This window comes from Protopterus annectens, chromosome 8.part0, assembly GCF_019279795.1.
Source record: "Protopterus annectens isolate FY-2018-M chromosome 8.part0, PAN1.0, whole genome shotgun sequence".
Classification (NCBI taxonomy): Eukaryota; Metazoa; Chordata; order Ceratodontiformes; family Protopteridae; genus Protopterus; species Protopterus annectens.
The window spans coordinates 753,960,921-753,977,584 of record NC_056741.1 but is presented as its reverse complement, the minus strand read 5'-3'; the positions used below and the strand labels follow the sequence as shown (position 1 = coordinate 753,977,584).

Below are 16,664 nucleotides of genomic sequence, written 5' to 3'. Positions count from 1 at the left end.
CACCCAAAAGCTCTGCTTTTTATTAAACTGGTTTTCTCTGCAAGTTTTCTCTTTTGAGTTCGTGTTTTGCAGCTGGTTTTACTTGTGCTGATCTGGAGGATCTCGACAGTACCCTCTCCACTACCTCAAAAGCCGAAGGAGATTCACCCTTGCCAGCCTCGGAGAGCAATCTCCTCGGCTCCGAGGAAGGGATCGGGGTCGGAGCTGAAGCAGTCGGCACCGAGAGAGAGGTGCGCTCCGAACCCAACAGCTCCGAAGATACAACCACTCCCTCGGATCCAATGCTCAGCCCTCGGCCCCGAGAGCGCTCGGATCCGACAAGCTCGAAGGCATAGTCGGCGAAGAGACCCGCGCTATCGGTGCCGACAATTCCCTGGGTCCGAATGGGCACGGATCCTATGACTCCAAGATCCGAAAACAAGTCGGAGAAGGAGTGATAGTACAGTTGTGTACATCTACCATAAATGTAGATGTTAGAGTGTCTTCACTGTTGCAGTCATAACTGTGGGGTGCTCCTGCCGGCAGGCAGCCCGAGGTCGGCCAGAATCCCAAAGTCTGGGTCCGGCATCGGCTGTACAAGCTAGTACCCTGACGTCAGTACGCTCTGGTACATAGCCCTCAGCCGACGCCATCTTCTCCAGCCTTTCTTGCCCTAGATGTCAGAAGTCCCAATAAATCAGAAATGAATCCAACAAGGAAACACAAATACACCACAAATAAGAGAAAAAGAGGGGATAGGAGGGAGGGAAACCCCGACTGCAACAGTGAAGACACTCGAACATCTACATTTATGGTAGGTGTACACAACTGCAACTGTACTATGTTCTTCGTGTTTCACTGTTGCAGTCATAACTGTAGGGTGGAATCCCAAAGCAGTGAAAAGGGGAGGAGGCTTAGACAGAAGAAGGGGCAGCAAGAAGACCCTGCAAAACAGCAGAGGCAAAGCCTGCCCTGGACTTAGAATACAGAGGGAGATTGTAGTGCTTGGAAAAAGTATGCACAGAACTCCAAGTGGCAGCTTCCAAGATATCCTTGGTAGGAACTCCTCTAAGAAAAGCTGTAGAAGTGGCAGCTGCTCTAGTAGAATGACTTCTCACAGTACCTGGAAACTGCTTCCCATGATGAGTGTAACAAAATCTGATTCCATAAGTAATCCATTTGGAAATAGTTTGTTTTGAAATAGCTTTTCCAAGAGAACTGGAGGCAAAAGAAACAAACAATTGATTAGATTTTCTGAACTCTTTAGTCTTGTCCAGGTAAAATCATAACTGTCTGTGCACATCCAATGAATGCAAAATCCTTTCCCCTTTATTTTGAGGATTAGGAAAGAAAGTAGGAAGGTGAACTGTCTGATTTAAAGCCACTTTCGAAATCACCTTAGGCATGAAAGAAGGATTAGTCCTCAAGGATACTCTGTCCTGGTGGAAAATAAGGTATGGTTCCACAGCCATGAGAGCTTGCAACTCTGAGACCCTTCTGGCAGAAGTCAATGCTAACAAAAGAACTGTCTTCCAAGATAAAAACTTAATATCTGAAGATGCAGCAGGCTCAAAAAGAGGCAAAGTAAGTTTTTCTAAAACATAATTAAGATCCCAAGCAGGAACAGGAGGGGTCCTGGGAAGTCTTAAATTCTTGGCCCCTCTCAAGAATTGTCTCACCAAAGGATGAGAAAAAACAGGAGGATCAGAATTGAAATGAGCAGAAATAGCAGAAGCATGAATCTTAATGGAAGAAAAGGAAAGTCCTTTAGACAAAAGATCCGAAAGGTAAAGCAAAATAGAAGAGAGATCAGGCACCAGAGGGTCCGAGCCTCGGTCCTGCATCCAAATACAAAACCTCTTCCATTTAGAGGCATAGGATTTCCTAGTGCTAGGCCGTCTAGCTTCTAGAAGGACATCCAAAACTTGTTTGGGAAGGCTAGAAGAAATCAAATTCCTTTGAAGAGCCAAGCTGCCAGGCAAAGGGTCTTGAGGTTGGGATGTAGTAACCGACCCTGATGCTGGGACAGAAGAGAAGGGTTCAGAGGGAGAATCCAAGGAGGCTCCAAGAACAGGTGCTTTAAAGTGGGATACCAAAACTGTCGAGGCCAATTTGGAGCATCAAGATGAGGAACTTGGGCTTGTCCTGTTTTATCTTCAGTAATACCCGAGGTAGTAGAGGAAGAGGAGGGAAGGCATATCCCGAAAGGCTTCTCCAGATGAAGGACAGGGCATCCACTTTCCAAGCTGTTTTGTGGAAGGACCTGGTGCAAAAGCGAGGCAGCTGATGATTGAGATGGGATGCAAACAGATCTATCTGGGGACATCCCCAAACTGCAGTAATCCTGTTGAATAAGTTGGTGTCTAGCATCCATTCGTGAGGATCTGAAATGTTTCTGCTCAGGCTGTCTGCTAAGAGATTCTGTTCTCCTGGAATGAATTGAGCCTGGAGATGTAGATTCAGATTTAGAGCTGTGTCCCATAAAGCCATAGCTAGTCTGCAAAGGGGCAGAATGAGAACCCCCCTGCTTGTTTATGTACCACATGACTGTGGTGTTGTCTGTGCGAATTAGCAGAGGCCCTGGTTGCAAAAAATTCTTGAAGGCTAGAAGAGCATTTTGAACTGCAAACATTTCCTTCAGATTGATGTGCCAGTGAAGATGGTCCTTTGTCCAGGTTCCCTGCTGGCAATTGTCTAGAAAGTGTGCTCCCCAAGCATAATCCGAGGCGTCCGTGGTTATGATTTGAGAAGGTTGAGGTAGACGAAAAGGTTTTCCTTCGTTTAAAGCACACACCCTGGACCACCAGAGGAATTCCTTCTGGAGGCAGGGGATCAGAGAAATCAGAATGTCCAGATCGTGGTAATGCTGTGACCATACACTTTTCAGATACCATTGAAGCTTTCTCATATGAAGCCTTGCATTTGGAATCAACAGAATGCAGGAAGCCATGTAGCCCAGAGCCTGCAGGAATTTCCTTGCAGTGAGCTGAGATAGAGTTGCCAAGGTGTTGAAAATTGTAGCCAGCTGTGATTGTTTTTCTGGAGTGAGGAAGGCCCTTTGTAAGGTCGTATTTAAGAGGGCTCCCAAGAACACCATTTATTGAGAAGGGATCAAATGTGACTTTTTTGTGTTCACTGAGAATCCCAGAAGGAAGAGAAGACGTTGAACAAATTCCAGATGAAGTAGAAGATCCTTGCTGTCTGCCTGAATAAGGCAGTCGTCCAAATAGGGGTAAATCTGAATCCCCTGAAGTCTGCAATAAGCCACTACTGGTGCCAGGCACTTGGTAAAGACTCTGGGCGCAGTAGATAAACCAAAGGGCAGTGCAGAGAATTGAAAGTGTCTCGAACCTGCCTTGAATCTGAGGAATTTCCTGCGTTCCTGCCTGATGGGAATGTGTAAGTAGGCTTCCTTTAAGTCCAATGTCACCATCCAGGCGTCCTGAGAGAGCATTGGAATTAGTTGTTGCAGAGTAAGCATCTTGAATTTTGGAATTTCCAAAACGGTGTTTAACACAGAAAGGTCCAGAATAGGTCTCCATGAGCTTTGTTTTCTTGGAACCAGAAACAGTCTTGAATAAAAACCTTTTCCCATCTCTGAGAGTGGAACAGGCTCTATGGCTCTCATGGCCAGAAGAGCATCCACTTGATTTAAGGCCTCTGACCATTGATGTTTTGGCAGATCTGGCCAACCGTAAGCCCTTGGCAGAGTATGAAAGTGGAATTTGTAGCCTTTTAAAATCACGTCCAATACCCATCTGTCCTGGGTAATATGAGTCCAATTTCTGTAAAAAAGAGACAGTTTTCCTCAGAGAGGGGCATCCAGGTGAAGGGGTCCTGTAGCCCAACCGAGAGAGTCATTGAGTTAGTTTTCTTTGAGATTGGGATCTGTCTTCTCCCCTTCTAGGTGAAGCAGTCCATTGTCTAGATCTGTAAGAGGCCTGAGCTTGACCACGACCTCTGGAGCGTCTATATCTTCCCCTTTGAGGCCTGTCAGACGTGGGAAAGGACCAATTTTTGGAGGGCCAATTCCTGGAAAATCTAGGAGGCTGGACTTGCAAGAAATCTTTTACAGTTTGCATAGATTTTGCCTTTTCTTCCATCTTTTTAATAACCTCCTCAGCTTTAGATCCAAAAAGAACATTGTGTTGAACAGGGGCATCTAATAACTTAGCCTTAACCTGTTCAGGTAAACTTTGATCACGAAGCCAGGCATGTCTCCTGATAACAGTGCCAGAGGCTGCAGCCCTGCAAGAAGCATCCAAGGCATCAAAACCACAATGCAAACTATGTTTGTTCACTTGTTCAGTTGCATGCAATACATCCTGAAGTTCCTTATCCTCTGCACATGCAGGAAGGGAAGCAAGCTTTTGCTTTAAAACAGACAAAAGAAATTGCTGATACTTAAACATATGAAACTGGTAATTTAAAGCCCTTACAGACAGGGTAGCAGAAGTATACACCTTTTTCCCCACCTGTCTAAAGCACGAGAATCCTTCTCAGAGGGAATAGGATTCTTAGAAGTAGCAACCTTAGCAGCCTTAGAGCCCTGAGAAATAGTTTCAGGATCCATGAAGGGTTCTTAAATAAGAATAAATGAGAGTCAGGAACCCTATAAAACCTATCAGGCTTAGAAGGAGCAGGAGGCAAGGAATCAGGATTCAAATTAGCCTCAGAAAAAGCATCATCCACAATGTCAAGAACAGGAGGGATAGCTAAAGGTCTATGTTGAGGAAGAAGAAGGAATTCTCTAAGCCTCTTCTTGGAAGCAGAATACTCCTGACCCTCCCAATGAAAATGTTCCCTCATCTCATGCAAGGTTTCCCCAAAAGAGAAATCTTCAGGCGGAGAGGCAGAGGGCAAAGAGTCCTCAGCATCCGAATCCTCATAAGGAGGAAAAGAATACTCCTGATCAGAGGAAGAGACAGAAGATACAGAAGCCTGGTCAGAGGAATCCAGAGGAACATCCTGTCGAGGCCTTTTTTCAGGTGGGGGGTGAGAACCCCTAATCATGGCAAGTAAATCTTCAGCCATCTTTAATAATTGCTTCTGTGTCCTGGGAGTAGATTCAGAAGTAGCTTGGGCAGGAACTTTAGACTTAACAGGAGTCTTTGTCTTTGCCTTTGAAATAGTGATGTGAGTAGGCCTGAAAACCCCCTCAGAAGCCGGTACCTGCACAGCAGTTCCGGACCCATCTGAGGGAGCGACGTCCTAAGGTCCTGCAGCAGTTAAAATAGTAGGCCTTGATGGCTCCCCATGGGAGTCCGTATTGGCCATCGGTTCAGAAGCAGCGGACGACAGGGGCTGCAAAAGCGCCTCACTGACAGCCGAACCGGACGCTGGCTCCAGCTGCAACGAGTCCTGTTTAGACCTCGGAGGCCTGTCTTTGTCTTTGCGCTTCTTTTGAATTCTGGTAGTGTCCGGCGACATTCTATAATTGAAGCGTCTGCCAAAATAATTTAGAGCCCAATTGTACCTGCGCTTGATAGTACGAGAATTGAACCTGGCACAGAACCGACAACAAGAAACGTCGTGGTCAGGGCCTAAGCAAGGTAGACAGTAAGAGTGGAAATCTTTATGAGGTATTTGTTTCCCACACGATATACAATTATTAACTTTTTCTGACATCGGAGGAACAAGGAAAAGATTCTACGGGTACTTAGCTTTGAGAAGAGAAGTAAGAACTTCGGACCGACAACAACAAAATACGCTGTTCGAAAATTGCCAACCAACGACTTGCGAGCTGCTTTCCACCGCACGGCAAGAAAGACTGGAGAAGATGGCGTCGGCTGAGGGCTATGTACCAGAGCGTACTGACGTCAGGGTACTAGCTTGTACAGCCGACGCCGGACCCAGACTTTGGGATTCTGGCCGACCTCGGGCTGCCTGCCGGCAGGAGCACCCCACAGTTATGACTGCAACAGTGAAACATGAAGAACATCGGGGCAAACATGGGGGCTGCGCTCCCCCCCGGGGGGGGGCAACAGCACCCCCATCTGCATTTGAGTCTGTAAGAACCGTCGCATCATCCGATCCATATCCGCTTCGGAGATGCTTTTTGTTGACCTGGAAGAGGTAGTCAAGGTGGGCCAGGAGGGCCACCTCAACGACCTTGAAGGAGACCGGTATTCCTCCTCCGGCTCCGGTGAGAAGCTAGGCGAATGGAGCCAAGAGGAGAAGGATTCGGAGACCCCCAAAGGAGACTTAGTTGTTTTAGCTGGCGGAGCCGAGGGGTGAGACTCGGTCCACCTTTTATGGGACCTATGTCCCTCCTTATCCTTGTGCCTCTTCTCCTTTGTTGAGGAGGCACTAGTTTCCCCAGAACTCAAACCCGAAGTGGGAGGTTGAGTCCCGGGTAGAGCTGAGGGAACAGAGGGTGCCGAGGCCGCTGATGCAGCCGGAGCCCGAACAGGAGAGGAAGAAGCTGACTCCTGGGGGAGCTTTCCCGCCAGGATCAGCTTGTTCTTCCAAAGTGCCTGGGGGTTAAAGGCCGCACATATCTGACAGGCCTCAGAGATGGACTGCCCCCAGGCACAAAACGCACTGAGTGTTGCCATCAGCTGGGGAAAGCTTGTGGCCACACTCAGTACATTTGGAAAAAATGGCCTTAGGCCCTTCCGCCATATTAAAGCACTCACACACACACACCCAAACGCTAAGGAGGGAGGGGGAATGACAAGAAACTAACTACTGTACCAGTAAAATTTTAAAAAACTAACATAAACAAGGGGGTAGAAGGTTTTACTACCACACACACTCTATTTCGAAGTTTTTTGTTGAAAAAAGATTGAAAACGATCTCACCCAGCCAGGAGCTCTTCAAAAGTAAAGCTTCTTCAGCCACGGCAAAAAACGATCTGAGGTAATGTGGTTGGTAGCAGGGGATTATGGGTAGGGGGAGGAGCTAGGAGCTTGGAGCTTGGTGAGCTGCCGACTCGGATCCGAAGTCGGATCAGATACCCACAGGTTGCAGAGCAAATGAAGTAACTACTTCAGATCTTGTTTTTCTGCTTCTGCCCTTTGATGTGGGGAGATATCTGGGTATCCTTGGAGGACAGGGAAGGTGTGAAAGGAGAACTTGTAGCCCTGGGATACTATTTTGAGTACCCATTTGTCGTCTGTGATGGTGGAACAGACATCTGCAAAAATGGCGAACCATCCACCCAAAGGAAACCCTGGGCCTGCAGAGGCAGGGGGAAGGCCAGAGTCATTGGGAATGCTTGCTTTGGGAGGTTTGCTTATAACTCCCCGATTTTGAAAAGGAAGCTTGACAGTACTTAGCTTTTTGAGGGGTGGAAGTCTGTCCCCTAGAAGACCTGTAACCCCTAGGCCTAGTGCGACCCTGTTTGCTAGGATCAGGAAAAGTCCAATTCTTAGAAGGGTAATGTCTACTAAAGCGAGGAGGCTAAACTTGCAGAAAATCCTTAACAGTTTGCATAGATTTGGCCTTACCCACCAACTTTTTCAACACCTCTTCTGCTTTGTTACCAAAAAAATTGTCCTTGTGCAAAGGCACATCCAGTAATTTAGATTTGACAGGTTCAAAAAGGGGCTGTTCCCTGAGCCAAACATGTTTTCTGCCCTGCAAGAAGCCTCCAAATTGTCAAAACCACAATGTAGAGAATAATTAGTGACAAGAGTGCAGAATTCAATAAATCTTGCATGTCCTTACTCTCCATCAGGAAAAGAATACCAGGAAAGGATGTGTGTCTGTAATTTAAACTAGACAGAAAGTGTGTGTGTACGTATGTACGTACATGTAATTTAAAGTAGACGTTTTGTTTCTGTACGAGAGAGAGAAAAAACGTGTGTATGTGGATGTATGTAATTTAAACTAGCCAATCTGCTTGTACGACCGAGACAGTCAGCTGAAGCAGAGCTGACTAAAAAGCCTGGTTTGGGTGCTAAGCCCTTTACAGCCTTAATAGCCCCCAAAGTATGCTGCTGATACTTAAGCATATGAAAAGACAATTAACTGACCTAATCACAAGGGTGGAGGAGGTATACAAACCTTTTTACCCAATCTATCCAAGGCCCCAGATTCCCTATCAAGGGAACAGGATTTTTAGAAACCGTGGCTTTAACACCTTTAGGGCCCGGAGAAATAATCTCCAGATCACCAGTAGGATTCTTGAAAAGGAACAGATGAGAATCAGGAACTCTATAATACCAGTCAGGTTTTCTGGGAGCAGGAGGAACAGAATTCAAGGGAGTCAAAAAGAAGGAGGAGCAGGAGTCAAAGAATTCTCCATGAAAACATCAACAACTTCCAATACCGGAGGGATAGCCAAAGGGTTGTGCTGTGGCAAATCCAAGAATTCCCTAATCCTTTTCTTAGACTGAGGGTAGTCCTGACTTTCTCATTTGAAATGCTCCCTAAGAGTATTCAGAGCATCTCTAAAAGAAAAATCTTCTGGAGGGAAGGCAGAAGGGATAGAGTCTTGTGCATCAGTATCCTCAAAACCAGAAAAAATTTAAGAGAGTTTCCCTCTTCATCAGCAGAGTTGCTGGAAACCTCAGAGTCTGAGGCAGACAAAACTTCTGGGGACAAATTCCTAGCCCTCTTAGAAGAAGGTGGCTGAGAGCCCCTGATAAGGGTCAAGAGATCACTAGCCATTTTAATCATCTGAGACCGAGGCATTTGAGGGGAGGCCGGCGCCTGCTTTTGAGTACATTTGCGGCTGGAAGGCCTGCTAGAAAGTCGGAGGGACTCAAGAGGCCTAGCTACCGCAGTAGTCTGGAACCAAGATCGGTCTGGATCTGGTCTCTGGGCAGAGAAGAGAGGCCTCAGAAACTGGTGCCTGCTTAGCGGCTCCGGACCCATCAGAGGCAGCAACTGGCAGTGGGTCAGAAGATGAAGTGGAAGCCTGCAGTATGGAGGACTCAGAAAAGGACTCCGTAGAGGCCTGCTGCTGAACATCAGCGGACTGCAGGGGCAATGAAAGTGCCTCACTGACTACTACTGGGCTGACAGCCAACTTAACAGGAACGTCATTGGCTAATTTGACCCAAAGCCTGTCCCGGTCTTTATCCTTGCACTTCTTAGGAACATCTCAAGCTGGGAGACCAGAAGACGCCATACCGATGAACTTAGGCCAAACTCGGGTTGAAAGAAGCACAGAGATCACAATTAGGGATGTCGTGCTCAAGGCCCAAACAAGTGATACAGTAAGAATGAAAATCACGGTGCGGAATCTGTTTTCCACAGGCAAAACAGTTAACTTTCTCTGACATTCGTTAAAGCAAGAAAAGAGGGTCCCCAATGGGGTACTTATCTGAGAATGTCTTCAACTTTAGCAGTCTGAATACAAAAAGAAGGTAATCGGCCAACCGGCACTCATGCAAATTGCTTCTGCTTCAGGCTCCGCAGCAAGAAAGACTGGCAAGAAAGGCTGAGGAAATGGCGTCGGCTGCCTTCCTTTGTACCGGACATCAGCCTTGCAACCAAAGGCAGCCGAGGTCATATACCAAGGACGTTGGTATTCTGGCCGACTGTGGGCTATCGGGAGCCAGATAACCCATTTTGTAAGGACTGCAACAGTGAAACAGGATGAACATCTGCAACACCGTACTCTGAGGGAACAAATTAACAGAGTAACAGTTTTATTTCACTAGTTTACATACATAGCAAAGTACCTTCTAAAACTGAAACAAGCGAATATAACACTTTAATGAAATAAATCTATTGCTGTGTTTTTGTTTTTTTAAACACGTGTGCTCAACACAAGCCTTATAAAAACAGAAGCAAGTGATGACAACAGACAGTAAAAAGCACTGCACAGAGATAACTACTTCCCATACTTGGCAAAACCCATTTATAAATACTGAAGCAAGGTATGACAACATACTCGCACTGTAAAAAAGTGCAACACATTGACAGTTCTGTTGCACACCTCACATGTTTAGCAATGTATCCCTTATAATACCTGAAACAAGAGACAGCAAAGCTATATTCGGATGGTGAAAATAATAGCACAGTCCTACCTGGTATGGGAAGAGAACGCATATCCTTCTGTACCAAAGGGAAGTGTGGTATTTGTTACACATTACTGGGCGGTGCAGTGGTTAGTGTTGTCCCCTCACAGCAAGAGGTTCTCTGGTTCGATTCTCAGCTTGGGTGCCTTTTGTGTGGAGTCTGCATGTCCTCCCTGCATTCGCATGGGTCTCCTTCCACATTCCAAAGCCATGCGTCTGGAGTGCTTCTCCCTGGGCCTCCACTGAAAATGGGCTGTGTCCCAGTCGGACTTTCCCAGAAAACAAATGTTAAATAAAAATATAAGCAACACTGGAACTCACAGAAAAGAGAACTATCCCAGTTTCCATTCATCTCAGAAAGAAAACAGTTTATTCTGCTCGGTTAATCAACCATTTCAAAGACTTGTTTAGATTGACAGAAACCATCTCTGTACTACTGTTTTATTGAACTGCCCTAGTCTAATAGGACATAAACCAAGAACATTTTATAGAGCTTTCCTTTAACTATACTAGTGGAAAAATTGTCCTCTGGTAGAACCCTGCAGCAACCCAAATCCATTTCCAAAACTTGTTACTCATGCTGAAATAGAAATCCAATTGTTACACCAATGAGCCTATGCAAATTCCATACAAAGGAAGATCACAGGAAGTAGTAACAGTATCATAAATTCTTGTTTGTTACTGTAGCATTCTAATGACATTGAATGAAATCCTGTAATAAAATAAGCAAGTTAATAAAGACACCGTTAAGCACAAAACTCCTAATTGAAAAAATAAAGCCATCCATCCATCTACAACTCCCCACCATTTCTGCACATGGGTTTGGTTTCACTTCAACAGTGACAATCCTCTACAGCCAAATGTTCAGACCATCAGGTGGCCATTTTACTTTATTTCTGTTTTTCATGTAAAGCTAAAAACTGAATCAAAATGGACACTCTTACCAGTTCTATACACCAGCCTATGACCAATGCCAGCTGGAAATTCTCTGCGTTCTGCTGGTCTGGACTGGCCAGTTCCCGAAAAGAGGTGATAACTGCAAGACCCCTATTCTTCTTTCCACCTGGTACATTATACTCAACTACCTGTTGAAGGAAAAGATAATTTAAGAAAACTGTAATGAGTTTATAAAAATCAAATTGTCCATATGCAAATATTTCCCTGAGACATATAAAGCCAAAGTTAGTGTAAAGCCATTAAAGACCTTCTAATCATTACACGAAACACTTACTGCAACGATAGTACAATAGTGTAAGTAAACTTACCAAAAAAGTAGATGCACGAATGGTCACTGCTGTAGTAGCCTTAGCTATCAGAGTTATATCCTGCACAGGATATAACAGCTGGCCTGCTTCCAAAGGTTTAAGATGCCTTCCATGCACCCAAACCATCAGTCTGCTGAAGCTGAGCTGACTAAAAAGCCTGGTTTGGGTACCAAGCCCTTTACAGCCTACATGCCAACAGAGAGGAGGAGGCCGAGCCCTGAAAGGACAATGCTCGGGGGGGGGGGGGGGGGGAGTAAATGTTCATGCCTTGGAATAAATACCACACCAAAAAACAAGGGGGATGAAAGTAGGGAACGGCTACTGCAATAAATGATAGTTTGAACATCTGCTGTCAATGGTAAGCCTACTTGCACAACTGTACTATGTGCATCATACTGATGACTGCTGCAGTAGTCTTAGCTCCAACCTGGGCATTGTACGGTCCCCCCAGGCTACTTCCAGCCCTTTGGTCAGATCCAGCAGTAGGCAAAAAACACCACCTTATAGCGTGCTGGCAGTGTCTTCTCCTTTAAGAACCATGTGTGCGCCACACGCACGCCACTACGAAGTAAACATTCTACACCTGCATGTGGAATTTAAACCAAGTCATTCAGTAAGAGAAAAGGAAAGGGTGTGTGTCGAATTTAAACTAGAGAGAAAGTGTGTCCGTATGTACGTACATGTAATTTAAAGTAGACGTTCTCTTTCTGTACGAGAGAGAGTGTGTATGTGATGTATGTAATTTAAACTAGCCAATCTGCTTGTATGACAGAGACACAGAGAGAATACAATTTAAACTAGGGGTGTTGTTCTGTATGAGAGAGAAAGTGTGTGTAAGCAATTTAAACTAGAGAGAAAGTATGTGTGCTTTAAGTAAAATCTACCCCTATTTTTGGGCCAATGTATCCCCAGTATTTTAGGCTCTGTCCCGATTTCTTGCACCAAGAGGTTCAGAGGTATGTGCATCTCTCAAATGACCACATTTTTGCCTCATATGTTTGGCAAATTACTCATAAAATTAGTGATTTTCTGGCAATTCACAGAAGATAAAAGTCATTAAATTACATGAGTTTCAGACTTCATATCCTTCAAAAAATGCATGTTAATACAAATCCTGTTATTCTAGCAAACTTAGCAAAGTAAAGAGAGTACAATCACTACAGCTAAAATAAAAAACAAAACATTTTAAATATATACATAACTCCAAAAGTTAAGTGCTTCCTCAGACCTAATAACCAGTGCTTTACCTTAATACTAAATCATAAAACAGAAAGCACATAATAAATATACATAAATAAAACACTATTTGTATAAAACAAATAAAATATATGGTTCAATGTGGGACTGGTGGAGCCTTCAAAAACTGGTTTTAGAGACAAGCTCATTAATGCCAAGATGTTTATCTTCATTTAGATAAATAATCCAGTTCTGTTCTCCCATTTCAGTTAAATTCTTAAAAATCACCACCTCTTATACTTGGACCAAGTAACTCTATAGCCAAGAATTTAAATATATGTTTCCGACTCAAATCAGAAACGTGCTGTTCTAAGGCATTACCCAATTTAAATCCTATCTTTAAAAAGCCTATTCGTTTTACCCACACAGAACACAAAATCTCTTCACAAAAAGCAAAAGCAAAATAAATCAAATTCTTCATAGTACAGTCAGCATAGAATGAGGTCTCTACTTTACAACAGTGTGTAGGATGTGTAAAAGTGTACTCTGTATGGATAAATTTACAAGCTTTACATCTTCTGCATGGAAATGTCCCTTCACACTGACTTATAGCAGAGTTCTCTTCACGGCCATACTATTCCTAAAACTAAATTTCGGTCTAATCACTTATCAGTTATTTTAAACTTACCATCTACAAATAAAAAATTGCCCAATTTTTCTTAAAATCAGAAATCGTATTCACATTACTTGACTAAGTTAAAGTCAGTCTAACATCGCTCCTATTAGTTTACCTAGATGTCAACACTGTCTGAACATCTAGGGGCATCAGAAAATATGGTCTCCCTACAGTTTTTAGATCTTAAATTTCCAATATAATTCAATTCTTTTTCATCATAACCCCATCAAGAAAATTCCTCTTTAGATCCAATAATCCTTGCTCGAGGGCCATATCATCACCATGTAGCCTCATAATCCTCAACACTTGTCCCCTCACCACATTCTTAGTATAAGACAGGGATGCATGCTTGTCTTATATAACAATGAATTCTTCATATATATATATATATATATATATATATATATATATATATATATATATATATATATTTTTTTTTTTTTTTTTGTTAGGGTGACCTTTACCAGCCTAATTGACTTTTATGTTATTCTAGCAAATTTCAAAGTAAAAAAAACAATATTTATTATCTATCCCTATTTTGGGGCAAGTGTATCTCCCATTATTTTAGGCTTTGTCCAGATTTCTTGCACCAAGGTTGAGAGTTGTGCATACCTCTCAACTGTCCAGATTTTTGGCTCATATTTTTGGCCTATTCCTCACAAAGTTTGTGATTTTCTAGCAAATCACTGAAGATTGAAATAATTAAAATGTCATACATTTGAGGTTCAGACTATTTTCTTCAGAAAACGCATGCCAAGACAAATCCTGTTATTCTAGCAACTTTCTAAGTCTATAAGAGCAATACTTAAAATCTATCCCTATTTTGGGCCTTTGTCCCCCCCATTATTTTAGACTTTGTCCAGATTTCTTGTGCTAACAGGTTGAGAGGTATGGTATGTAATGCCCTAGCCTGGGGGGGGGGGGGTTAAATCAGCCAACTTGATCAGACTTCACCCTGTAATTTGGTTACAAGAGACACAAGCCTGAATCCTCTACACCAGCTACCAGACTGCTGAAGGAACTGTGAGTTTCAATGGACACTCAAGCCTAAATCCTCTAGTCTATACAAACTACCAGAATACTGACAGAACTGTAAGCTTGAGTTTTCAGTACATTTTCAGGGAATTATGAGTTTAAGTGCGTTTTCATAGAATTGCGAGTTTCAAGGGAAAAGTTTACTGCAGCCCACGCAAGTTTGTTTTTAATGTGCAACTGTTTTGTTTAGCAAATGGCAATCGTGGATTGTGCTGTAGAATTTGAAAGCAGTGTTAGTAGCATAACTGCATAAGGCTGTGGATTCTACTCCCACACCATGTAGAGTAGATGGAGTGCTGGTATTGCAGTGCCCGTTTGATTGCAGATTATTTGGTGCATTTTAGGAGAAGTTCTGCACTCCTGAGCCTGTCCTTTGTATGAGATGCCTAGTAACTATGAACTTGTCTGCTAGTCATTCCCTAGTCCTACTGCAATATTACCAGCTTATCAATTTTTTTAATGTTACATAGGCAATTAATTCTTCAAGGGCAGCAGGCACTTAAGTTATAGATGAAACACTGAAATGTAAAGCTGTTTGCCAGTAGCAACCTCTTCATTAGTTACAGATCTCTTTAATGTGGAATCATTTGGATGACTTACTTCTGCAGAGATTGTGATTATTAACGGATATTGGAGGATTACAATGACAGATGTCCGAGTGACCTTTTATAGTTGAAATTTTCTGGAATGGGTGGTTTTGGCATTATTGGTTTATACATTTTGTTTCATTGCTTACTGAGAGAATGTTCAAAACTAAAAATTTCACACACATTCTAACAAGTGGTGCTAGAATATAATTTAATTCAATCAGGAAGGTGAATCAAAGAACACATACATGTATGCACGGCCCTAATAACGTGTGCAAGGAGCCTATGGTTTTGAAAACGACCGGAAGGTAAACTTAATCCTCCACTGGCCAGATGCATTTTTCTTTGAATGCGGGTTTTAATGCCGTTTCAGTGAACGTGACTTTCAAGGGCAGAGAAGTTTACTGCTCATGCCAAGTCTGTTTTCATTACAACACTATATTGTTATTTGTTTAGCAAATTATTAGTGTTTGTGCTATTTTATTTTAACATCTGTAACAATTGTAGAAATAAATAAGAAAGTGGTATGCACACTGCCAAGTAGTGCAACAATGGAACGGCTGTGGAGGAGTTGCTGAAAGAACGGAAAAAGATGGCAGGAGAGGGGAGTAAATGGATGGGGTTATGGGAGGTGTGAGGGGTGTGTCATTGGTCCGGCCCTCAAACATAGCCCCAGTTTCTCATATGGCCCCTTAGGAAAACCCCTGTCTTAGTTATGCAGGTAGATTACCCTACAACATGAATGTGGTATTATCTGTAACAACTTGAAGGGATCTTGAGAACCAAATATGATTCACAGAATTCAGAGCCTTAAGAGATCTCCCACCAAGTGACTGATTACAGATATGTCATCTAAAAACATGGATACCTTGTACCATGTAATGAGCTATAAATGGAGCTAGACATTTTGTGAATACAACTGGTGCAGTGGATAGTCCAAAGCATAAAGCTTATCATGCTCTGGGACAGCATGTGATGGACAGGTGGAAATAGGGAGTCTGATCTGGTGAATGAGGAATTTCCCACAGAAAAGGAGGGATTCACTCCCATTGCCATCTGTAACCTTGACCTTCAGAACCTACTTGTATGCAACTAATTTGCCAAAAAAAAGACAAGGAGCGAGTCAGACTTTCTAGAAGGGAAAATGGACTGTCAGAGTGGAAGGGGGAGAACAATAAAAAGTCATTCTGACTTGTTGGACAGTCCTTGGTTTGGGGGCTCCTGAATTCTTTTCGCAACCCCCTTGCAATTTCTTAAACACCTTTTTTGCTTTCATTTTGTTGAGACTGTTTATTTTATTTCTTGCCAAAACTTGATAAGGACTTAGAGAATTGCTCAAGACATTTGGAAGAGGACTGAAAAGTCTAGATTCCCTGTATCATCTTATCCCTTTCACCAATTTGATCATCTCTGCAGTAGAGGAACCAAAAAAAAAAAAAAAAAAAAAAAAACACATCTCCATCCAAACGGGAATTTAAAATTTCATTTTTCTTGGTTATTCACATCCTTTAGGAGGTTGAGAGCATAGCAAGTCAAACCTCCTCAAAAAAGTACTAGGGGCCATAGCCCTGAATGATGTATCATCATACAGACGCTGAACAATGAGTAGAGACTTCTGCAATGAAAAACGAATTTATGGCAGATTTTTCCTCACAAGACAAAACTGCAGGCAGAGGTGCCAGAAGATGCTGAAAGCTTGGGGGGGGGTCCAGACGGATATGTAGTGACCTGAAAAGCGCATTTTTTACATTTTTCTACTGTTAACTGTGACAAAAGATGCACATGCATAATACATGTTGAATAGCTGTATATATGGCCAACTATAACTGCATTAACAATAACTCTACTTGTTTCATACTAATATAACAAATGAAACTACTGCCTTTCATCACCCCATTCCAAGTGTGAATGGGACATGCACCATCACCTGAATGCATACCCTTTGAGTATACTATTCATAAAGATGGCCTGT

General features: G+C 43.1%; 1 protein-coding gene across 4 annotated transcripts in view; it reads right to left on the bottom strand.

Annotated features, from left to right (window-relative positions):
• The window catches only part of FDPS (farnesyl diphosphate synthase), a 563,129-nt gene that overhangs the window by 493,790 nt on the left and 52,675 nt on the right, over nucleotides 1–16,664 (bottom strand). For all 4 annotated transcript variants that reach the window (XM_044080217.1, XM_044080218.1, XM_044080216.1 and 1 more), the window contains one exon: nucleotides 10,898–11,038. In XM_044080217.1, coding sequence (XP_043936152.1) covers nucleotides 10,898–11,038 — 141 coding nt within the window. The remainder of the gene's footprint in view (nucleotides 1–10,897; nucleotides 11,039–16,664) is intronic.